The 24,247-nt window shown below is 48.3% G+C and overlaps 2 protein-coding genes across 4 annotated transcripts; both read left to right on the forward strand.

Moving 5' to 3' along the window:
* The first annotated feature begins 202 nt into the window (after nucleotides 1-202).
* On the forward strand, nucleotides 203-3,753 carry SDHAF1 (succinate dehydrogenase complex assembly factor 1). Of its 3 annotated transcripts, none has more exons than XM_030544369.1 (3): nucleotides 203-526; nucleotides 1,798-1,919; nucleotides 2,714-3,753. In XM_030544369.1, exons 2-3 carry the CDS (start codon nucleotides 1,861-1,863, stop codon nucleotides 3,021-3,023), a joined length of 369 nt encoding a protein of 122 aa, XP_030400229.1. In that variant the 5' UTR covers nucleotides 203-526; nucleotides 1,798-1,860; the 3' UTR covers nucleotides 3,024-3,753. The 3 variants fall into 3 exon arrangements, with proteins under 3 accessions (XP_030400229.1, XP_030400231.1, XP_030400230.1); XM_030544371.1 differs by having other exon boundaries at nucleotides 1,882-1,919; XM_030544370.1 differs by lacking the exon at nucleotides 1,798-1,919.
* Nucleotides 3,754-10,398: 6,645 nt separating this feature from the next.
* On the forward strand, nucleotides 10,399-24,054 carry LOC115641300 (NTPase KAP family P-loop domain-containing protein 1-like). The gene is made up of 4 exons (XM_030544346.1): nucleotides 10,399-10,417; nucleotides 19,242-19,373; nucleotides 19,540-21,329; nucleotides 22,602-24,054. The coding sequence occupies exons 1-4, from the start codon at nucleotides 10,399-10,401 to the stop codon at nucleotides 22,926-22,928; spliced, it is 2,268 nt and encodes a 755-aa protein (XP_030400206.1). The 3' UTR covers nucleotides 22,929-24,054.
* Nucleotides 24,055-24,247: the final 193 nt, after the last annotated feature.

The raw sequence follows: 24,247 nt of genomic DNA on the forward strand, positions 1-24,247 counted from the left end.
CGGGACCACTGGGATCATCTAGTCTGACCCGTATAACACACGCCAGGGCCCTTCTCTTTCAGTTTTTGTTTACTTTATCAGGGTTTATTACAAAAAAATGGGTGAAAATCAGGGCAAAAAATTAACTGCAGGGATTTCTGGGTCGATACTGGATTTAATACAGGGAGATGGGAGGACAGAAGAAAGCAAGAGAGAGAGAAAAAGCAGGAGGATTGAAAATGAAGGCAGTTTAAGGCCGTGGAATGGTACATTAACAGTGTGTAATCTCCCACGACCCTACTGTGACGCACCTGGATTGACACTTACTTCCCCCCCCCCCCCCTTCAGCTGATGAGCCGCTTGCAATATCTGCCCCCACCATCAGCACGTGGTGGGAAGCACATGGTCTCCTGAGGCAGGAGCTTCCTCTTCTCTGTGCCCGCCCACCAGCGTCTTCCAGCCAATGGGAAGCGAGCGCTGAGGTTGCTGGTGTCTCAACGTTCTGAGCCAGCTGGGGAGCAGTGGCTGGCTGGGGGGCTCCGAGCAGGTAGGGGGGATTGTGGGGGTGGGCTGGCCCAGCGGCGGTGCAGGGGAGTCCAGGCGCGCACGGGGTATCAGACCCCACGTCTGCCCTGCTCTTGGAGGTGGTGCTGCTTCCAGTGGCTGCTTCAATGCGACCCTACAATAACAAACCCCAGGAGACTGAGTCGCTGCTTGTCTCACCCCTTCCCCCCAGAAATCACTCTTTTCCTGGACCAGCCCAGAGGCCCGGGGTTTGCTCCTGGATTGTAAGCATGCGGTGACTCCCTTCTCCCCAATGCCCTGAGTATCTCTCCCTTCCCTGGCCCCCAGCCTAAGAATCTTGAATCCCTGAAGGGACCAAACAGGAAACGGCCTGGGGGGAGGGCGATTCCTTTCTTTATTTTCCCTCCGTCCCAACGTAGGACCTGTTCTCTGAATCTGTTTTACCAACCAGAGGATGTTTATTCTCCTGTTTTTTTCTGTTTAGTGACAAGATTCATTGAAACATTGGGCTGACTCGAGCAGTCAACCTAAGTGTTTGTCTAACCTTGTCGAATTATTTCTTCCCTCTGATGGTTCCCCAGAAGGGATCAGACCGGCTGAATGCAAGAGCATATCTCCTGTCCACCACCTCCTTTCCCTTCCTTTGCCATCAGTAATATCCTTCGGCACTGAGTTCCACAGGTTGATTATATGCTTTAAACATATTGCTTTTTTTAATTAGAACTGGAAGGACGTTTTCCAAGGGCATGTTTTTCCACTGAAAAATGCCAATTCATTGACAGCTTGTGGAAACAAGTCGATTTTGATGAAATTTTGTTTGCAGGGGAAAAAATGGAAGGAAAATCCATGTGAAATTTCAGTTTTCCATTCATGAAATGACTCTTTGGTATCTTTAATTTTTATATTCTCTAATCCAGCGTAATACATTTAAAAAGTCAAAATCTAAATGAAATGTTTAGATCAACCCAAAATGAATTTATTTGCAGAACTGTGTGTAATCAGAAAAAATATCAAAATCCTGGAATTTCCAGCCCAAATGGAAAATCGAATCCTACTTTTAACTACCTCATGCCCTCACTGCTAATATTAGGAGTGGGTAAACAGAAGGTCCTTAGTGACCTGCTCCAAACCATTCCTTATTTTACATTTCCCTGTTCCCATGCGGATCCCATTGATCCCCTTTGAGAGTTGCTGATGGAAAAGTGCTAGAAGAGCTAGGAATGATTATCCACCTGACATCAGTGAGCCGAAGGGGTTATCAATTTCATACGCAGCTTCATTTTCTTCTGTCAGGGTTGGTGGCCTCAGACCATCTGAGGCTGGTGATTCATGTGATTTCCAGCACATGCTGTGCGGATGATTTTCTGTCTATTACAGACCACTGCTGGAGTGGGACCTTTGCATAGAGAAATCGAATAAGTCCTGGTGGGGTTTTTAGTGAGGAGTGTCCTGTGGTTTGGTAACTCCTGGTTCTTGGATGGGGCACAAGGCAAATCCCGTCCTTTCCTAGTTGTTAAAAGAAAAGTTATTTCCCTTGATGTCCTAGCCAAATTCCCTAAATATCTCCTAACTCTTTGTCCTCCAGTTTCAGTTGAACATAACATTATCATTTATTTTTTACTTTCTGTTCTAATCTGTGGGGCACCGTTGCTGTGCAAATAGTCTCTGTGCTCCACCCTAGAGGTGGCTGCATTTCAGTGATGAGTAGAGGTGAGGACATTCAGGTTATTGTTTTGTGGCTGGAGCCAGTACCTGTTTACAATGGCGTCAATGGCGCAGTGGTGCTGGGCCCACACTCAGAAGGGTCCCCGGCGCCTGAACTGAGCACGGGCAGAGCCTTGGGGTGGGGGAAGAGGCCAAGAAGGGGCAGGATCCTGGGGCCAAGGCCTCGGGGGAAGGGGCCTGAGGGGTGGCAGGACCCTGGGGCCAAGGCCTCAGGGGAGAGGCCGAGTAGGGGTGGGACCTCAGGGGAAGGGGCCGAGCGGGTGGCAGGGCCACGGTCCAGGCACTGGCGCCCACAGAAGATTAATCCAGCCCTGCAAGAGCACATCTCTCTGCAGCGCTGCCAGTTCATTAGTGAAACTGACATAAATACTTGCATGCTGGGGTGAAGAGTGCATTGAAATGATCACACAAGTGTGAGATGAAACTGAACAGGCTACAAAGCCACCACGGCTGATCTAATATCTCCACCTCTGTTCACTTCCAGCCCCTGTTTTGCTGCAGTGGCTCTCCCTGGTGATCTGAGCGGGTCTTCCCAGTACACCATGGCACGGCATAGCAAGCTCCAGAAGCAAGTCTTAAGCTTGTACAGACAGTTCCTACGAGCCGGCAAAGAGAAGCCGGGGTTCTTACCTCGGATACAAGCCGAGTTCCGGAAGAACGCCAGCATCCCCCGCATGGATGTTATGCACATTGAGTATCTCCTCCGTCGCGGCCAGAGGCAGCTGAAACAGCTCAGAGACGTTAACACCAAACAAATGGGCACCTTTGTCAAAACTAAGCCCGAAGCGCGGTGACCCCTGCTGGCTGGTGCAGGCGGCTTTCGTGTACTGGGACAGTTAACGTGTGAATTCAGAGATGTGCCTTCCAGATTCTCACATCCTCATGCATCCCTTTTGGTTTGCATGTGGGTCCGATCACAGTGAAGGAAAACTATCCAGTCGGTGCCATTGTCCTACCTGGACTGGAGTTCACTGGGATAAATGAAGCCTGGGTTAGGTGTCTTTACACCAGGGAGCCACCCAACAGAGGGTGCAGTTGAGAAGCTGATCTCTATAATTCTAAGATTTTTAATAATTCAGGTGTGGACGGGTGATTTGCAGGTGACGTTCTTGTTTCCAATACCTGGGACATAATCTGTTCTCCTACCCCTGTTGTCTCTTCTATTCCATCCTGTAGCTAAAGTCAAACAGGCAGATTACCCAGTAAAATAAAAGAAAGGGACAGTGGTGGGTTGAAATCCTTTTTCTGTCATTTTTTTTTTATTATCCTTAGTGCCTAAAAGCTCCAGTCATGGACCAGGCCTCCACTGCGCTAGGTGCTGTACAAACAGTGGATCTAGGTGCTACAATTCTTGAGTGTCCCACCGAAATGGCTTCGAAGGAGCAGAAAGAGCCGAGGACCTGCCTTTTGAAAATTGGGTTCCCTTAAGGTGTCTCAAGACGGGTGGCTCCCTCCCTGCAACCCCAAATCACTAGCCACTTCTGAAAATAAAGGCCTTTGGGCCAAGGCCTTTTCCAGGGTGTACTAGCTCTGTGTGTGTGTGTTGCCAGGCAAGCTTCCTGCAGGTGTCTCCCTCCCGCAGTGTACCTTGGCCCTGCCATGGAGGGACCATATCTAGGTCTGAGAGGCTGTTAGCGAGTGGTGGCTGGCTTGCTTAGCCTTGGTTTAAACTTACTAGGCTGCAGCTACCCTGGGCGAACTCTCCTAGCGAAGACACAGCTTATCCCACCAAAGTGCCTTTTCTGGTGAGAATTTATTACCAGTGCAGCGAGTGAAGCAAGCTCTCGATTCATAGACTTTAAGGCTGGAAGGAACCAGTGGATCATAGAACTGGATGGGACTCTGCGTCAGCAAGTATAGTCCGAAACCCCGTCATATAACCCCAGTCAAAACTCATTGAGCGCCGCTGTCAGATCAGTTCAATTGTTTGCCCTCAGCTCCTATCGGGAGGCTTTTCTCTCTCCTCTGATGGTTATAAACCTTCTGGTTTCCAGCCTGAACTTATTCCTGGCCAGTCTTTACCCCTTTGTCTGACCACTAAATCACAAGCCATAAAAAGTCACCTCAGTACCCATGTGTTGAGCCCAATAACTTGTGTGGGACTAAACCATCTTCCAGAAAGGCCCCTGGTCCTTGGATGGAGAATCAAGAATTTCCCATGGATGATGGCTCCAGTGTTAAGAAATTGAACCTTATTCCTAACTTGGATTTGTCCAGTTTCAATGTCCAGCCATTGGTTCTTGTTCTGTCTTTCTCTAGCTCAAAGAACCCTTTAGGACGTGCTTTGTTCTCATGGAGGTACTGTGATCCACTCTCTCATCATCAGGCATTTTCTCGGTCCCTTGAATTATTTTGATGGCTCTTTGCTGCATCCACTCCAATTTTGTCACTTTTTTCTGCCAGTATAACTGCGTCTACGCTGGGGTTCTTGCAAAAAACCAACCCCCCCAATTGCCATTATGAGAGTGGCAAAAGTTAGTAGCGTAGCTCTGGCCTTATTTATAGATCTGTTCCTTATCCAAGGACGTCCCATCCCGCAGCGTGAAAACGTTCAAGGGAGCTAAACCCAACCCCACACTGATATGAAGCTGGTGATCTGTGTATCCTCAGCTTGGCAGTTGCAGTGAATTCTCGGTGCCATGAAGATGATTTTGCTGCCGCTGGGGCTTGATTCTCTGAAAGAGCAAATCGCTTTGGTTCTCAAATGTGTCAGTCCTCTGGTATTTACAGTCCACGCTATGGCTAGACTCCGCTGCAGCCCCTAAAAATCATAGAACTGTCAGGCTGGAAGGAACCTGGAGAGATCGTCACGAAAAGCCCCCTGCACTGAGGCAGGGCCAAGTAAACCCAGCCCAGCGCTGACAAGGGTTTGTCCAGCCTGGTCTTAAAAATCTCCAGTGACGGGGATCCCACAGCCTCCTTTAGGAGCCTGTTCCGGAGCTTCACTCCCCTGAGAGTTAGAATGTTTTCCCTAACATCTCACCTAAATCTCCCTCACTGCAGATTAAACCCATTACATCTTGTCCTGCCTTCAGTGGACACGGAGAACAGTTGATCACCAGCCTCTTTAACTGTCATTAATGTATTTGACGACTGCTCTCAGGTCCCCCTCAGTCTGCTTTTCTCCAGACCAAACATGCCTGGTTTTTTTTAACCTCTCCTCCTAGGTCAGGTCTTCAAAACCTTGGATCCTTTTTGGTGTTCTCCTCTGGGCTCTCTCCAATTTGTCCACGTCTTTTCCTAAAGTGTGAACCCAGAATTAGACATCGCCCTCCAGCTGAGCAGGACAGTTACCTCCCGTGTCTGACATGCCACTTCTCTTAATACACCCCAGGACGATGTCACCTTATTGAAGGGGTTTGTGTCTGAAACCGCTTCTCTCGAAGGTGCTGTGATTGTGTTTGTCCACCTGAACTGTCTTGCTGATCTTGTTACGACTTGAAGGTGCACATCACTGTTCACCAATCTGTCTGCACCTAGGACCCTGCCCTGATTTCTGAGCGTAACCTCTTAGGTGTCGGGCCTCCTGCTTTCACCTCGCCTGGGGGGAATCATATCGCTCTGCCACTGTCAGATGGGGGTCAGGGCTACAGTGTTTTGTGCTACTTGTGATTGGTCAGCAGGGCCCCCTGCAAGACTTCCCTTCGGTGGATGCAGTGCCCCAAACGGCCGTTACAAAATGGCCTATGTGCTTATCAGTGGGAATAAGGTGTAGCCAGAGAAAAGGGTTTCTCACCCCATTCACACGGGTCAGTCTCATCCCAGAACCTTCCCATCTCTGGGGTCTGGGACCACCTTTGCACCAACTTTGCCTCTTTTTATAAAACCTCCAAGTCCTTTGTCTTCTCCTGGAGCTGGGTTTGTCCGGCTCTCCAGGGGGGTCGGAGATAGATTTCAAGGAAATTGCTTTTCTGCACTGTCCTTTAAATACTGTAAAATGGGGGTAGCTGAAACTGTGCTCCCCTTTCTCACTTATGTGTAATCTGGCCCCGGTTTGAATTAACCCTTCGCAATCCTCTAGCAAGCAACCCAGGAAGAATCAGACAGACGGATCAGATTAATAAGGCAGCTCTCACGCCTCTCGCCAGTCCCAAAGTGTGTGTGGGGGGGGCGAGGGCGGGAATGGTATATGCAGCTTGCGCTTATAAAGGTGGGAGAAATTTCTGAGCTCGAGGCTACAGGCAGGGAGGGTTCATTCATCTGCTCTTCCAGGCTCCACAACTGCAGCTGAAAGGCAATGCTTCCCTGGCTTGAAACTGATCGGTTGGCAAGTTTAGCTGCCTCTAAGCTAGCTGAGTACACAGAACAGGTAAATAAACCCGATGGCCAGTTTAGATCAGGTGCCTGCATTTATCCAGCTCAAGCAGGGCTGGGGTTTGATTGAGGCAGTGTGTGGTAACCCCACCTCTCTGGGTTTCGGTTTCTGGCTCTGCCACAGGCTCGCCTCCTGACTTTGGGGAAGTCACATTGCTCCCTGCCTCAGTTTCCCTATCTGTAAAACAAGGGAAACCACCTCCTTCTATTAGGGAGTTACAAATATATTTGGGCTAGAACCCACTTCATCACCTGTATGAAGTAAAATTGGGGAAATTTAAGTTTAGGTTTTGTAATGGTTGGGTCATTATGAAACCTAAACTTAATTTCCCCAATACTAATTTCCCCCTACTGTTACTCACATCTTCTTGTCAACTGTCTGTAATGGGCCACTCTCTTGCCACTTCAAAAGTTATTTCTCCTCCCTTGGTACCCTGTTAATTGATTTATCTTGTTAGACTGACTTAACACTTGGTAAAGCAACCCCCACCCTTTCATGTAGCTGTCCCTGCTCCTGCATCTTTTACTTCATCCATCTGATGAAGTGGGTTCTAGCCCATGAAAGCTTATGCCCAAATAAATTTGTGAGTCTCTAAGGTGCCACAGGGACTCCTTGGGTTTTTTTTGCTGATACAGACTAACACGGCTACCACTGAAACCTACTAAAGATTTGTGAGCCTTGATCACTAGCTCACAACATGCGAGGGTCATTATTTAAATGTACTTCTGGGAACAGATGTAAGGGAACCATTGGGTCAATGTGCTAGAACAATTCCTATGGCCAGTCTAGCAGCCTCTCCCTGACAGCTTCAGAAGAAGGTGCAAGGAGCCTCTACTAAACCTGCCTCTAGCGAAAGGATCTTCCCAATGCCCCATGGCTGGGGCCTGTTGTAGAGGTTTATAACACAGCTGTAGCAGTGGAATGGTCTTCCCAAGGGAAAGGAGAGGGAATGCCATTGCTTGTGATGTTTACGCTAGACTGGTCAAAACCCTGAGGACTGGAAGAGAGCAGAATCATTCTGCGCTGAGACCTGGGGTCTAGCTATTGGCTCGTCTACACTACAGGGCCTTGGCCGATATAACTCTGCCGGCAGCACCCCCTACTGGAGGCTGCTGCCAGAAGGTGCTCTGCCAGCATAACGGACTACACGAGCTGAGCCAACAGAAGCTTTCCTCTGTCTGCAGAGTTGCCACTGCCCTGGAGGTTTTGCCAGCATCGCTATGTCAGCTGGATGTGTGGGGGGTTTTCACACTCCCTAGCCAACAAAGCTATGCCGGCAAAACTTTGCCATGTAGACTAAGCCCATGGTAACCGAGGCGGGTTTGTCCCCGTGGTCGGGATCAGCCTGTCCTGGCAATGCATTGGAACTGCTGGCTGAGAAACAAGGCTCTAACGGAGAGATGGGGATGGTGTAGGAAGCAAATCCAAGTGTTTTGAGGGGTGGGATTCTGGATGGGAGGGATGACCTATACCCCCGCCTGCTGCAATCTGCCGGGGCTCTTCCAGGCTCTAAGCACAGACAGCTCTGGAGATCTGAGTTCGCTGCTCAAAACCTGGTGGTGAGCATAAAAGGACCCGAGCAGCCTCTGTTCTGCTATCTCGGAAGGAAGGGGACAAAGTTCAGAGAGTAGGTGCCAAGCTGGGCTGGAGTCTTTGAGCTCAGCTGTTGCTTTGCCCTTCCTTGAAGGCTGTGCTACAGGTGAGTGGTATTTTCAGCTCTGCTCTGGGGTATTTCTCATGGGTTCTGTGTCCTAATCTGAGAGAGATTTTGTGTATGTTTGGGGAGGGGAGGGGGTCATTAACGTGCCATAAGCTTTATAGCTTCTTCTACACAGGCTAGCCCCAACCTCTAGATCATCTGTTTCCAAGCTCTGTGGCTATCTTAGAGGCCAGCAGTATGGACTAGTGGATAGAGTATGAGGTTGGATATAAGAACTCCTGGCTCTAGTCTCCTGTGACCTGATGAATAAGGCACAGGGTTGCATGTCAGGTCTCCTCAGTTCCCAGTTCTGCACTCGCCCACTGTGTGACCTTGGGGAAGTCTTTTCAGGTCTCCCGTTCCCTGTCTGTAAAAGGCAGGCAAGAGAGATTTAACCGCCTGAGGCAAGTGCTTTGAGACCCGCATGAGTTTGTTTAGACCATAAGCGTGTAGGGACATGGGCTGTGTAAAAGCCTGAACAAACTGCTAGTGCTTGATAAATGTTGATTCATAGCGTGCATGAGGCAGTGAATAGCCAAGAGTCAGAGAAATTAAGATGCAAAGGAGGTTTTGTGGTGTCTGCAGCTGGGGATTGAAATGAAATGGAGAGTTTATGAGACCCAAGGAAGCTGTTCCAGACAGTAGGAGATGCTGGTGAGGACGCTGAGTTCGGCTGGCTGGAGCAATTCCATGGAACATTCCCGACTGGATCCTGAAGGCAATCAGGAGCCGGGGAGGTGTGTCTGGATTGGAGCTGATGTATCAGAAAGTGGCAGCGGGGACTCAGGATAGCCACTGGGAAGGGATGCACAATAGCTCAAGCAAGACGAGTTGAAAATGCAGGCGATTTTATTAGTGGCTGGTCAGCTGGATGCAGATTCCACCAGTCAAGATATTTTTGGGACTCATGTTAGTTTCATCTAATTTTGATGCAAAGTTATGAAAGCGCTTTGATCATTTCAGCATTATTATAATACATTGAGATGAAGCACTTCGGGCTTATAAATTATACTATAAATCAAAGTGCTTTATTTCAACCCATATCATATATGAACCATTATTCAATGGTAAATATTTTATTCAATGTGATATTTTTTTCAAAATTTTTAAAAGGGCTGTTCTGACTTCTTTTAAATATTATATTACAAGTAGAAATTAAGCACTTTGGGCACATATGTAAGCTGAAGGGCTTCATCTCAACATATACCCTATAGGAAACATTATTAAATATTACAGAATATATTCTATTTGAAATGAAAAATAATCAACATGCTTTGGTTTGACTTTGAAAGCCCTTTGGGCTTGTACATGATAAGAAGTTGAAGCGTTTTGTTTCAACATATATATGGAGCGTTATGAAATGTGATATTCCAAGTGAACCGCTTTGATCAAGTTGTTCCAAAACCATTTTTCGCAAATTTCATTCTGTAGGAAATCCTCACAATTTCATCTTTTTCTTGCAATTTGGGATGAAAGGAAACGGAGTGGAAATTCTGAGTTATGAGCAGCTCACGGGCTGGTGAAGCTGTGATGGAGGTGGGCAGCAGAGAAGGGGTGACAAAGGCCGGGAATAGCTCAGCTTTGAGGACAGCCCTGAGATTGTGGAGGCAGAGCTGTTCTGAGTTAGGTTGGACATTACGAAAAGCTTCCTAACTGTCAGGGTGATTAAGCACTGGAACTAATTATCTAGGGAGGTTGTAGAATCTTTGTCACTGGAGGTTTTTAAGAGCAGGTTTGACAAACACTTGTCAAGGATGGTCCAGATAATACTTGGTCCTGCCTCGGTGCAGGGCGTGGACTAGATGACCTCTCAAGGTCCCTTCCAATCCTACTTTGCTATGATTCTATGAGCTGGTGGAGCCAGGTTTTGAAAAATTTGTGTCCTCCTTAAGATCTGATACCTGCTAGGCTTCAGATACACTGGCTGTCTCTGCTCTCACAGCCCATCCTAGCTGCTGCTGCTGGAATAACTCAGGTCAACTTCACCTGTTTTGTCTTGGAGACGCTTCACGGCAGAATGGCCTATAAAGGCATCTTGCTGATCTTTGGATGTCTTGGTAATTCCTCTGCATTCTGTTTGTTTTTTTTTTCTCCCTAGCTGGCTGATCTAGTCAAGCCTCTTCAGCCCTTGAATGCCCCAGGAATTACCAGTGCGATGGTCTCCCATGCCCAAGGTAATCAGCTGGCTAGTTATGGACAAGAGTCCTTGGTTCTCAGCGCCACATTAGGCATGGAGGGTTGGGCTGCAGAAGCCAGGTCTATATGACCTGATATCTAGTAGCCAGCCCACAGCTGGTTATCAGGGAGGCAGCTGCATTGATCTGAGAATGGCTAGAAGCCACCGTGACTCATTGTGATCTGAGGTGGGGAAGTGACAGGACTTGAGACCTGGCAACATTTCCAGTCCTGCCCTGGATCCCAGAGTATCCGGCTATTTCTCATGATATGGTTGGTGGTGGGATAGTTATTTACCTAGACCAGGGATCGGCAACCATTCAGCAGTGGTGTGCCAAGTCTTCATGTATACACTCTAATTTAAGGCTTCGCGTGCCGGTAATACATTTTAACGTTTTTTAGACAGTCTCTGTATAAGTCTATAATATATAACCAAACTACTGTTATATGTAAAGTAAACAAGGTTTTCAAAATGTTTAAGAAGCTTTATTTAAAATTAAATTAAAATGCAGCTCTTATTAGTTTAGCGTGATCCTTGCCCTTGCTTTTCCTTGCTGAGTTTTCCAATGTCTGGTGGCACGTATTTGGATACTTTAAGCTGCACACAGGCTTCTGAGTGATCAGTTGTTAACCAGATGGAACCCCAGATCAGCAGCTGAGGTGAGTGGAGCTGGCGGCTGGTAGGGCTGAGCAGGGCCGTCTAGCAGGGGGCCTGCGCTGGAACTCCAACCAGAAGCAAGGTGAGTGGGGCTGTGGCGGGGACCCCGGCTGGCAAGGGGCCAGCAGCCAGAACCCCAGAGTGGCAGCGGGCTGAGCGGGTCAGCCGGCCCAGCTCTGGGGTTTCGGCGGTGGGCTGAGCGTTTCCACCGGCTCCAGCTCTGGGGTTTCAGCTGTCGGCTCCAGCTAGCCTGGGTCTCAGCCCTCTGCCAGCCTGGGGTTCCTTCACCCAGGCCAGCAGCGGGTGCTGAGTGGGACCAGAGGCGAGACCTCAGCTGGCAAGGGGCCAGCAGCGGGAATGCCAGAGCGACGGCGGGCTGAGCGGCTCAGCCCACCCCACGTGCCATCAAAAATCGGCTCGTGTGCCACCTAGACACTAAGCTTTTTGGGACTGGGGTCGTCTTTTTGTTATGAGTATGTAAGCACCCCACACAGTGAGGCTGCCAATCCTTCATTGGCTGCCTTAAGATGCTACAAATAATACAAGTAATCACCGGCAGTGCGGTTAACAATAACAATCATTAGACTCCAGAGTTAACAGCACCACAACAAATGAGGGTCTGCTGGCTCCTCTTGGAGTTACTTGTCACAGACAGACAGCACTGCGTAGGGCCTGACTGGGAAGTCTCCTTTTTAGTCATGAGATCTGGACATTTTAATATGGATAAATATATATATTAGAATCATAGACTATTAGTGTTGGAAGAGACCTCAGGAGGTATATAGTCCAATCCCCTGCTCCAAGCAGGACCAACACCAACTAAATCATCCCAGCCAGGGCTTTGTCAAGCCTGACCTTAAAAACCGCTAAAGATGGAGATTCCACCATCTCCCTAGGGAACCCATTCCAGTGCTTCACCACCCTCCTAATGAAATAGTGTTTCCTAATATCCAATCTAGACCTCCCCCACGGCAACTTGAGTCCATTACTCCTTGTTCTGTCATCTGCCACCACTGAGAACAGCCTAGATCCATCCTCTTTGGAACCCCCTTCAGGTAGTTGAAAGCAGCTATCAAATCCCCCCTCGCTCTTCTCTTCTGCAGACTAAATAAACCCAGTTGCCTCAGCCTCTTCACATAAGTCATGTGCCCCAGCCTCCTGGTCATTTTCATTGTCCTTTGCTGGACTCTGTCCAATTTGTCCACATCCTTCTGTAGTGGGGGTCCAAAACTGGACGCAATACTCAGGTGTGGCCTTACCAATGTCGAATAGAGGGGAATGATCCCATCCCTCGATCTGCTGGCATTGCTCTTGCTAATGTAGCCCAATATGCCGTTGGCCTTCTTGGCAACAAGGGCACACTGCTGACCCATATCCAGCTTCTCATCCACTGTAATCCCCTGAGCGGGATTCTTCCGTCCTAAATGCAGAACTCTGCCCTTGTCCTTGTTGAACCTCATCAGATTTCATTTGGCCCAATCTTCCAATTTGTCTGGGTCACTCCAGACCCTATCCCTACCCTCCAGCTAATTTACCTCTCCCCCTAGTTTAGTGTCATCTGCAAACTTGCTGAGGGTGCAATTCATCCCATCATCCAGATCATTAATAAAGGTGTTGAACAAAACAGGCCCCAGGACCGACCCCTGGGGCACTCCCCTTGATACTGGCTGTCAACTAGAGATGGAGTCGTTGATCACTACCCGTTGAGCCCGACAATCTAGCCAGTTTTCTATCCATCTTATAGTCCATTCATCCAGTCTATTCTTGCCAGCAAGTTAAAAAAGTATGCTGTGGGAGACGGTATCAAAAGCTTTGCTAAAGTCAAGATATCACATCCACTGCTTTCCCCATATCCACTAGGGTGACCAGAGGTCCCGATTTTATAGGGACAATCCCGTTTTTGGGTCTTTTTCTTATATAGGCTCCTATTACCCCCCACCCACTGTCCCAATTTTTCACACTTGCTGTCTGGTCACCCTAATAGCCACAGAGCCAGTTATCTCATCATAGAAGGCAATCAGGTTGGTCAGGCATGACTTGCCATTGGAGAATCCATGTTGACTGTTCTTGATCACCTTACTCTCCTTTAAGTGCTTCAAAATTGATTCCTTGTGGACCTGCCCCATGATTTTGCTGGGGACTGAAGTGAGGCTGACTAGTCTGTAGTCCCCCAGGTTCTCTTTCTTCCCTTTTTAAAATATGGGAACTGTATTTGCCTTTTTCCAATCATCTGGGAATTCCCCCGACTGCCATTAATTTTCAAAGATAATGGCCAATGGCTCTGCAGCCACATCAGCCAACTCCCTCCGCATCCTTGGATGCATTAGATCTGGACCCATGGACTTGTGCACGTCCAGCTTTTCTAAATGGTCCTTAACCTGTTCTTTCACCACTGAGGGCTGCTCACCTCTCCCCCATGCTGTGTTGCCCAGTGCATCAATCTGGGAGCTGACCTTGCCTGTGAAGACCGAGGCAAAAAAAGCATTGAGTACTTCAGCTTTTCCACACCACCTGTCACTATGTTGCCTCTCCCATTCAATATTTAAAGCAAAGGTTAGCATCTGTAGAAATGGGTGATTTCAGCAAGGAAGCAAGGCACGGAGAGAGCCATCTATGGAGGGTTACTGATCTGCCTTCAGATGTCAGGGACTGCATCATTGGGTTATTATGGGCCTTGCTGTCAGACAGCAGGAGGCTCTGGATTGAGGCAGAGCAACAGGCTACGGGGCAGCAAGTGGGTGAAGGCTGCTTGCCTGCCTTGGGAAAGGGAGAGACCGGATTTTGTCTGGGAGAGCAGCAGCTGGGAGCAACCATCTGCCTGCTGGGAGCCCCAATAACCTGCAGGAATAGGGCCCGGTTTCTTGTTCCAGCCCCTCCCTTAGGCGCGGTTGTGGCTGGCACAGTTTTGAAAGCAGAGTTACGCTGGCTCTGTAACCCTGAAGCCGAGTGACTCTGCCTGCTGGTGCTTATCACTCCCTGACCTCTTGCTGTTTAACTGGCTTGTTTAACCAAGGAGGGAAGGAAAGGGGGAACCTTTGGCCATTGGAAGGTTGCGTGCAAATGGAGAGAAAAGGATGGATAAAGAAGGGCTGAGCATGTGGTGTTGCCTTCATTTAAATACATGCCCAAAGATGCCCTGAAAAGCTGGGAGTATCATTGGGTGCCTGGCCTGAAGGAGGTGGCTAAACAGCTCGGCAGCTGCAGTTTTAGAGATGCTTGTTATTCCTGGGCTCCTGGTAATGTGTGTAGACGGCTCCCATTCAGTGGGATTTCTGCCAGGAGGATGACCACAAATAGCGGCTTTTATTTCCCATGTCACTTTCCCAGGCATCTGACTTTTGTGGCTGAGATCAAGAGCTGAATGCAACTTAAAGAGGAACTGGATGATTTATCTGGCTAGGCAGAGTTAGAATAGCTAATAATAATTCCTAGCTCAGGGGTTCTCAAACTAGGGGTTGGGACCCCTCAGGGGGTTGTGAGATTATTACATGGGGAGTCACGAGTTGTCAACCTCCACCCAAAACCCCACTTTGCCTCCAGCATTTATAATGGTGTTAAATATATAAAAAAGTGTTTTTAATTTATGGGGGGAGGGTCGCACTCAGAGGCGTGCTGTGTGAAAGGGGTCACCAGTAAAAATTTTTTGAGAGCCACTGCCCTAGCTATTATTTGTAGATCTCAAAGTACTTTAAAAAGGAGAATCAGTATCTCTCTTCCCATTTTACAGATGGGGAAACTGAGGTAGACTCACCAACGGTCACCCTGTGGGAGAGGCAGGAATATAACCTAGCTTTCTTGAGACCAAGCTCAGTGCTCTGTTCACTAGGCCACATCCAATACTGCCACAAATGTTAGAAAGGATATTAAATCTCCTGTTTCAAGGTTTTAAACCAATCTGTTAGAGACCAGCATGAGACCTCGTGGGAGGCAGATTAAGAACATCAGAATGGCCATACAGGGTCAGATCAATGGTTCATCTAGCTCAGTATCCTGTCTTCCAACAGTGGCTGACGCCAGATGCTTCAGAGGGAATAACCAGACCAGGGTAATTATCAAGTGATCCATCCCCTGTTGTCCAGGCCCAGCTTCTGGGAGTTGGAGGCTTTGGGACACTCAGAGCATGGAGTTATGTCCCTGACCATCTTGGCTAATAGCCATTGATGGACCTGTCCTCCAGGAACTTATCTCATTCTTTTTGACCCCAGTTACACTTTTGGCCTTCACAATGTCCCCAAGCAATGAGTTCCACAGGTTGACGGTGGGTTGGGTGAAGACATACTTTCTTATGTTTGTTTTAAACCTCCTTAAGCCAGTTTTCACTGGGTAGATGGTCGTGTTTTAAGATACTCTGAAAACTATTGGTTTCCAAGACATCTCATGAAGCTCAGCTGCCTCTCAGGGTCTGTCTACATTGCAGTGGGGAGGTGTGATTGCAGCCTGTGTAGACGCAGCTGCCCTATATCAAAGCTAGTGTAATTATAGCAGGGAAATCACAGCACAGATTCACAGATTCCAAGGCCAGAAGGGACCACTCTGATCATCTAGTCTGGCCACCCGTGTAACACAGGCCAGAGACCTGCCCCCAAATAGTTCCTAGAGCAGATCTTCTAGAAAAACATCCAATGCTGATTTTAAAATTGTCAGTGATGGAGAATCTACCATGACACTTAGTAAATTGTTGCAATGGTTAATTACTCTTACCATTAAAAATTTATGCCTTTTTTTCAGTCTGAATTTGTCTAGACTCAACCTCCAGTCATTGGATCATGTTAGACTTTTGTCTGTTAGACTGAAGAGCCTATTATGAAATGTTTGTTCCCCATGAAGGTACTGATAGACTGGAATCAAGTCACCCCTTCCTCTTCTCTTTGTTAAGCTAAATAGTGAGAAACTCAAGGAGCTCGATCTATTGGCCAGGTTTTCTAACCTTTTAAGGCCTAAGCCTACATTCTCGTGGCACTTCTCTGAGCCCTCTCCAATTTATCAACATCCTTCTTGAATTGTGGGCCCCAGAACTGGACACAGGAGTCCAGCAGCGGTTGCACCAGTGCCAAATATAGAGATAAAACGACGTCTTTACTCCTGTTCATGACTCTCCTGTTTATACATCCCAGGATCACATTTAGCCACAGTGCTGCCCTGAGAGCTCGTGTTCAGCTGATTACTCACCATGACTCCTAAATCTTTTTCAGCATCACTGCCTCCCAGGAGAGAGTGCCCCACCCTGTAAGTATGGCCCACAGTAGCATGGGAAGTGGCACAAGCTAGACCTGGGACTTTTTCAGGCCAGGGCAAAGGAACATCTGAGCCTTTCTTTTCTCTGTCTATCCCTCTGCATAACAGAGCGGTGAGCAAGAGTGCTGGGTGCTCTGCTAACTCCGCTTGGCTTAATACTAGCTGAAGCAGCGTGAAAAGGTACGCTTATGGGCTCCTAGTGGTGTTAAGTGCTGTAAGCTGAAATGTCGTTGCCTCAGTAATGTTGCTCAGTGCTTCTGTCTTTGGAGCACTGGTGTTATTAGTACTTGTCATAACATTTTTCCCAGATCTGGACCTTAGCGTCCAAAATATGGGTATTAGCATGAAAACCTCCAAGCTTAGTTACCAGCTTGGACCTGGTAAAGCTGCCACCAGCCAGGAATCTATACAGTGCCTGGTGCACTGTGGTCTCCCCAAAACGTTCCCTGAGGGACCCCCAGACTCAGATTCCTTGAGTCTCACAACAAAGGGGAATAAACCATTTCCCTTCCCCCCTCCGGGTGTTCCCTCCCTGGGTTCCTGGAGAGATATACAGAAGCAAGCTCCGTGAATCTAAACAGAGGGACTCCACCCTCCCTGTTTCCAGTCCTGGAAACACAAGTACTTCCCCCCTCACCCAGAGGATATGCAAAGTCAGGTTAGTAAATCTAACACAAAGAGATTTCCCCCCCGACTTCTTCCTCCCACCAATTCCCTGGTGAGCTGCAGACTCAATTCCCTGGAGTCCCCACTAAAGAAAAAACTCCAACAAGTCTTAAAAAGAAGGCTTTATATAAAAAAGAAAGAAAAGGACATAAAAATGGTCTCTCTGTATTAAGGTGACAAATACAGGGTCATTTGCTTAAAAGAAAAAAAATGAATAAACAGCCTTATCCAAAAAGAATACAATTTAACACATTCCAGCAACTATACACATGTAAATACAAAAGAAAACAATGTAAACCTTATTGTCTTACTATCTTTGTACTTACAACTTGGAAACAGAAGATTAGAAAGCTGGAGATAGAAAAATCACTCTCATAGCCGAGAGGGTACAGACACTAGACAAAGGACAAAGAACTCACACCCAAACTTCCCTCCACCCAAATTTGAAAAAGTCTTGTTTCCTGACTGGTCCTCTGGTCAGGTGTTTCGGGTTACTGGTGTTACCCCTTTACAGGTAAAAGAACATTAACCCTTAGCTATCTGTTTATGACAGTACTAATAGCAGAAAACGCAGCCTGCTAATTCAGCAGACCTCGATGTTACTCATAAAGAAAGACCACAGGCATGGGTCTGGTGACAAAGGCCCTCGGCCAGGTTATTGGTCCGAAGGCACAGTCCTAGCGCCCTGGCTCTGTGGTTACATGTACACTAACCCATGAGTGCTCCGTGGCAAGGAGCGGCTCAATCAGCAGTGGAAGTTTCTGCTACCCCCTAGACAACACAGAGGGTTAAGGCAAGGTACCCCGATATTTATAGCCTGAAACAAACAACTTGTGTACCACCTTATGTGTTTTATGGTGTGTGTTACCTCCCCTTATTCCTAATATCTTGAACAAAAAAATTCTATTTGTTATTTTGTCAAAGCATTGTATCTTGTACTAGATTGGGATGTATCTGTATTTGCTGCCATATACATAAATATCCAGAGTCTAGTGCACGAGCAACAACTTTGCCAAGTTCATGTACCGGACACAGAACTTGTAAGCATCTGTTGTACTACATGGCCTGACTTTGGTTCATAGCCTCTGGTTCATAGTCCAGTCAATTCATCATTTAACCAGCTGCGTCCTTAGCTACTGTTTAGCAACTACAGCTCAGTCTGAAAACACTAGCTATTATCTAATGGCCATGCAGCATGGGCAGGCAACAGCACGACCTGCTGTCCCACAAGAAAACAACATGCAACAGCCAAATTGCATCTAAGGATTGCCTCTGAGGAAATTTTCCAAGGCAGAGATGGGCGCTAATCTCCCCCTAAAACTTCAATAGGAAAATGGTGCCTTCAGGATGCCTGGTGTTCTGCAACAGGTGCTTCGCTTCCATGAATGTGTTATTTTCTCATTAGGTCTCTTTCCACTATTTGCATAAATCCCATTGGAGTTAGGTTGCTTTCTTCCCGACATAGCAGGGTGCAAGTTTATTAATAAAATAATTACTTTGTTGCTTCTGGTGGCCACACTAGGGTCTCTTTGCATATCCCTCCATTTCCCCTCTGAGTGCCATCCTCCCGTCCCCCACTATTTCAGGACTTCCTGAAACTCCCCCGTCAATCCCCCAATCCCAAGAGCTCTGTGTTTCCCATGTCCCTCTCCTCCATACCATTGTCCCTCATATCCCACACACACCAGGGGTTTCATAGATTCCCAGGCCAGAAGGGACCATTGTGATCTTCTAGTCTGACCTCCTGCATAGCACAAGCTGGAGAATGGCCCCAACACAATTCCCAGAGCAGATCTTTTAGACAAACATCCAGTCTTGATTTAAAAATTGTCCGTGGATTGAGAATCCACCATCAACCTTGGTCAATTGTTCCAGTGGCAAACTACTCTCCCTGTTAAAAATTTACTCCTTATTTCCAGGTTTCTGTGTGGTTTCCCCCACTACAGCTACATTAGTATGGGAGGCAGGTGGGCTAGCTGCCCCGAGAACATATCTAGGAGGGTTTCAGATGGGATCATACATGTGGCAGCTAGAGACTGCTATTTTATCTCCAGAGCTGGAGATCCCACCTCCAGCTCCAGCATAGACATACCCTAAGTTGCTCTCTTGATGGGAATCTCAATGCAGAAGCCAGGAACATGATGGGTCTTGGACCTTTGCCAAGTATTAAAAGCTCACAAGGAAAAGAACAGGAGTAATCGAGCATCCACCACTGATGCTTTCGATGAGGCTGATCTTCATGTTTTCCCTTGTCCCTGTTGCAGAATTCCAGACCAAAGAAGACGTCTACTGCTTCGCCTTAGCAAAGGCCCTGTATAGTGTACCCACACCAGTGACTGTTGGGTTTTATGCACCATGGGGACACTGCAAAAACCTGCTTTTACAGAAAATCCAGCGTGAGTATGGCCCTGGGGAACATAAGGAGGGGAAGGGATGGGAATTACAACCTTCTCCCATTCTTGGATGCTCCTCAGGAGGGATGGATTGTCAATCTGGAAGATACTCGAGGGGGAAAGATTTAAGGTCCAGGTGTCTAACGTACACCTTCCTCTCTTATTGCAGAGTACATGGTTAGCGAATCAACAAAGAAAGACCAGCAGGAACTTCAGCGGACGGGGAAAAAGCAGCGTGGAAGCTCTGGCCGGGATCTGCTCAAGATCCTGTTTCTCATGATCTTCTATCAGCCGGTCCTGACGGAGCAGCAGAAGCAGAGAAAGAACGTCCAGCATGTCTTCATCCATTTCAGTGCCTGGGAGTATGCAGGCAGTGACCAGCTGTGGGCAGGCCTCATCACCACACTGTGTGATGGCATCGAAAACCACTTTGGTCTCCTACCCGTGAGCCTTTACAGGGCCATAGGAAGGAAATGTGGCATCATCCAGAGACATGGGGATCAGGAATGGGTTAGCAAAAAGTACCTTTGCCTCCCCCTGTGGGCTGCTGTGATCCTTGTGACCGTGGTAGCTATTGGGGTGGGCATTCTCCTCCTAGTGGTTGGCATCCCTGTTGGGGATGCCTCGGGAGACGCAATAGCTGTTGTGGAGGGCATCGGAGCGACGGCTGTTGGCGTCTCTGCGGCCGCTGCCATTCGGATTGCCATCATGGTGGTACGAAACGTTATCGTTACCCAGAAGACCCAGCTGGAGAGACAGATGAATCGGACAGATCTCAGCGCTCAGCTGGGTTTCATGAGCAGCGTTAAAAGCGAAGTTAGGACAATCACCAGGTTCCTTCAGTTCATGGAAATCTTCCAGCGGCGGAAGCTGCAGGTGGTGCTAGAGATCACCCACTTGGACAGGTGCAGCCCTGACAAAGTGGTCGGCGTCCTGGACGCCATGAACATCCTCCTCTCCGACTATGATGCTCCTTTCATCTCAATCCTGGCTGTCGACCCGAGCATCATTGTCGACTGCGTGGAAAGCTCTATGTACATGAAGGGCATGGCCAACAACGGTTATGAGTTCTTAAACCGCATCATCACCCTGCCCTTCTCTGTCCCTCGGATGGACTGTGACACCAAGTTGAGACTGATCAGGGACATCACCGAGCGCCGGAAGCAGCAAGAGAGAGACCTGGAGGAGGAGGTAGGCTTCCAGCAGGATCGCAAGATGGAAGCTAACTCCAACTTTCTCTCAGGCCCTTGCTGCAATTCTGCCAACCACAATGCAGAGAATCCAGGTGCAGATGACAACCAGATACCTCTCGTAGTCAGAAACCTCAGAACCCAGGAACCAGGACCCGGTGGCTATGGGAAGAATATCAGAGCCAAAGACCTCATTCAAGAAGCTTTTGACTACCTCCTGGATGACTCCTTGAAGGAATACATGACAGACAACGTGGTGCAGATGCGGCGGATCGTGAACACCATCACCATCACCATCAGGCTCCTGGCAAGTAACGTCCCCAAGGACGAGGTATGTCCAAAGAAAGTGGTGGACTGGGTGCTCCTTGCCAACCAGTGGCCATGCCGTCTGAGCTGGGTCTTGCAGTGCATTGAGGATGAGGAGCAGAGGAGCAGCTTGGGCAGCTGCCAAGGAAGCCCACTCCCCCATGACATGTTCCTATGGGAGGTCTATGAGAAGTACATGGAAGAGCTGGACATGCTTAAGGGCCAGATGGAAAAACTTCTGGAACTGGACCGGGATCCTGAGCTCTTCCATAACTTCCTGTGCGGCAGGTTTCGGGTGAAGGAGGCCATCTTCTACTTGCCCTATACGGTCAACTTAGATCTGTCTTTGAAAAGGCAGATGGAGCTGCAACGCGGTAGTCACAGCCTGAAACAGACAAAGAAGTTCAACAGGCTCACCGCGTGCACGCTGCTGGGTATGACGGTGGATGATGTCTGCAGAGAGGTAGGCGACTCTCATGCTCACGCTGAGAGGGAGATGAGGGCTACAGGCACTGGGGCTGGGAAAAAAACTATCCCATCTAACCGATGCATTTGCAAAAGCAAACCATAAATGTGCTGCAGAACATTTTCGTTTCAGCTTTTGCTGACGCAGGGCTGGACTCAGGGTTTAGGATTGACTGTTACTCTCTTTGTAGTGTTAGGAACATAGCAGATGCTGTTCTGGATATCCTCAACACTTCAGGGGACTTTTAAAATTCATAATGACTATGCTTAACCCTTGGCAGAAGTGCTGCAATAGGGGGGCCAAGAGGCCAGAGCCCCATCACTTTTAAATGTGGAAGAACTGTGCACTTTTTCCCTGTGTAAGAGGTGAGCAGCAGGAGGAGGGGGCGGGGAGGAGCGAGTGGAGGACAGGGGAAGAGGTGGTGTGGGGATGGGGCCTCAGGGGAATGGGCAGTGCGAGGGCAAGGGGAGAAGGGGCAGCACAGAGGTGGCGCCTCTGGGGAAGGAGTGGTGTGGCCACCCCGCTCCCTACTTTTAGGAAACTCTAGCTGCTCCTGACCCTTGCTACATGCTTGAAATGGCCCAGGAAATTTCTTCTTGGAACAACAACTCTGATCTTGGAGCTCTTTCCTCTGACCCTAAACCCCTTGGCTGGATCTCCAAGGGCCCGGCGGCGGCGAGTTATATGGGCCCCATGGTGCTTGTGCTCCACCAATATTTAGGAACATGGGCCCGGCTCCAACAATGTTTGGGCTTATCCCACCCCACCCCTATTTTCACCCCTTCCCCCAATCCCCCCCCACCTCCTTCTGGCTTCCACCCCCACCCCAGAGTGATGCCAGGAGCCAGTGGGGCGGGACAGACTGGAACCGGGTCGCTCTGGGCACCACCAAAAATTATACAAACCTAAAAAGCCCTCTCGCCTGCAAGCAGGACCTAGGAAACCCCCTCACTCTGAAAGTGACAGCTTGCAATTCCAACACAGTCCTCAGTACACCACACTATCCCTTTCCCCTTAGTTGCCTGATCTTCTGTACTTGTCACACCCAGTTGATCACTGGTACCTCCAGTAGTATTCCAGCATACACCAGAGGGATTTTCCAGATACTGTTGATAGTCCTGCAACCTGCTGGCACGGCTTGTTTGCTAGAATCTGAATGAACTGACACAGGTTCCTCTCTGGAGCCATCACGGAATCTTCCTAAGAATGTGTTGTGAAACATTTCAAATATATGTGTGGCATTAATGGAAACTTCCTCTTCTCTTGCAGATGGACACAGTTGGCTTTAAGGAAGAAAATGTCCAGCAGTATAAACAGAGGCTGAGGGACCATAATCTAAATGGACGTGCCCTGGTTTACAGTGACAACAATGAAATCAAAGAAGCCCTTAGCATGAGCCTTGGCGAATGGACGCTCTTTAGCATATATTTCCTTGGAGTCCTTCCCCAGACGAGTTCATCCCTTTCTGTTGCATCCTCGGTCCCATTATATGTCAGGCAGGAGGCTCAGAAGAACATGTGTGGCTTAAGAGATAATGTGGCTAGAGGGAGCAGGCTGTCTTTGAACATCTCCAGGGAAGATCTTCGGGAGAAGTGATAAATCTTAGTGCTGTACAAAACTGGAAGCAAGATCTGGACTTTGCCCATCACTGTACTTCTCTGCACCATCAACGACACGTCGCAGACAAAGCAGTAAGGTGTCTACGGAACAGTTAGTGATGTGAATGGGGCACTATAGTGTATCTGAGGGATTTGGGGCACATTCATGTCAACACAGTGGATCTTTAGACACTGGATGTCACTGTAGTTTTGTCTGGTTAGTACAGCAGGAGACTAGGAATCAGAATTTCTGGGATCTATTCCTAGTGCTGCCCCTGGCTTCTTGTGGTTTTGAGCAATTGTTCCTTCTTTCTGGGTCTCCATTACCTCATCTGCAAAATGGCTTTAGTGCATATTTTAGTGCATATAACACGTGCACTGTTACTTTCCTAACTGTACTGGAGCATTAAGAGCAAAACTTGCCCCTTCCGCTGTGTCTCCAGGCACAGTGGAACCAGGGTGATCGCCCTGTGAAGGTGGCACCACCCAGGGAGCTCTCTCATGCCATCTGTGCTATACCTCACAGCAGAGCATGAGGAGCGAGGCCTGTGGATTCGTATTTCCACAGATCTATTGGGCTGGATTCCAATCTCTCACTATTGTAAGTCAGAAGTGACAGAAGAGGACCATGCAGCCTTCTGTCTGCAAAGCACTAAGCCAGTATTAACCAGTTAATCCTCATGCACAACATCAGAGATGGGTAACTGTTTTTAATCCCCTCTTTACTTAAGAGGGGCATGGAACAAGGAGTAGAGACAGGTCCAGGGTTACATAGCAAGCCAGTGCTGGATCTGGGAATAGAACCCACGAGTCCTGGCCCTGCATTTTGGACTCATGACTCTGGCCAGGAGAAGCTTTTATACAGAGTCCCTTTTCTGCCTATAAGAGCCCTTCCAGGCCAAAATCCTGCCCCCCCTGCATAGCACAAGCAGCTAAACTTGCCCTGGAGAACTCCTCTTGGGCTGACTGGTGGGGAGAATTCTTGCTAAGAAGCCTTCTAACCATGGTTGGGCTGCTCTTGTAGCAAAATCATCCACATTACCTGTGACACCCCCCAACCCCGCAAAAACATGATGATGGGAGGTAATTGGTTCCACAGTGGGCCTGGCTGTCTACACAGGAAGGTAACCAGTGACTATTTTTGTGTTTAATAAATGTATGTTAACACATAGTCCTTCCCTAATCTCTTTCCTGTGGAGGCTTTAGGAATTTAGGGCCCCACCCCAAAAGCATCTGAGCATCAGGCTTGACAGAAATCAGATTTTTTTCATTTTATAATTTTGATAGATTATATCAGGGGTAGGCAACTTATGGCAC

Source organism: Gopherus evgoodei, unplaced genomic scaffold (assembly GCF_007399415.2).
Source record: "Gopherus evgoodei ecotype Sinaloan lineage unplaced genomic scaffold, rGopEvg1_v1.p scaffold_34_arrow_ctg1, whole genome shotgun sequence".
In the NCBI taxonomy this organism is placed as follows: domain Eukaryota; kingdom Metazoa; phylum Chordata; order Testudines; family Testudinidae; genus Gopherus; species Gopherus evgoodei.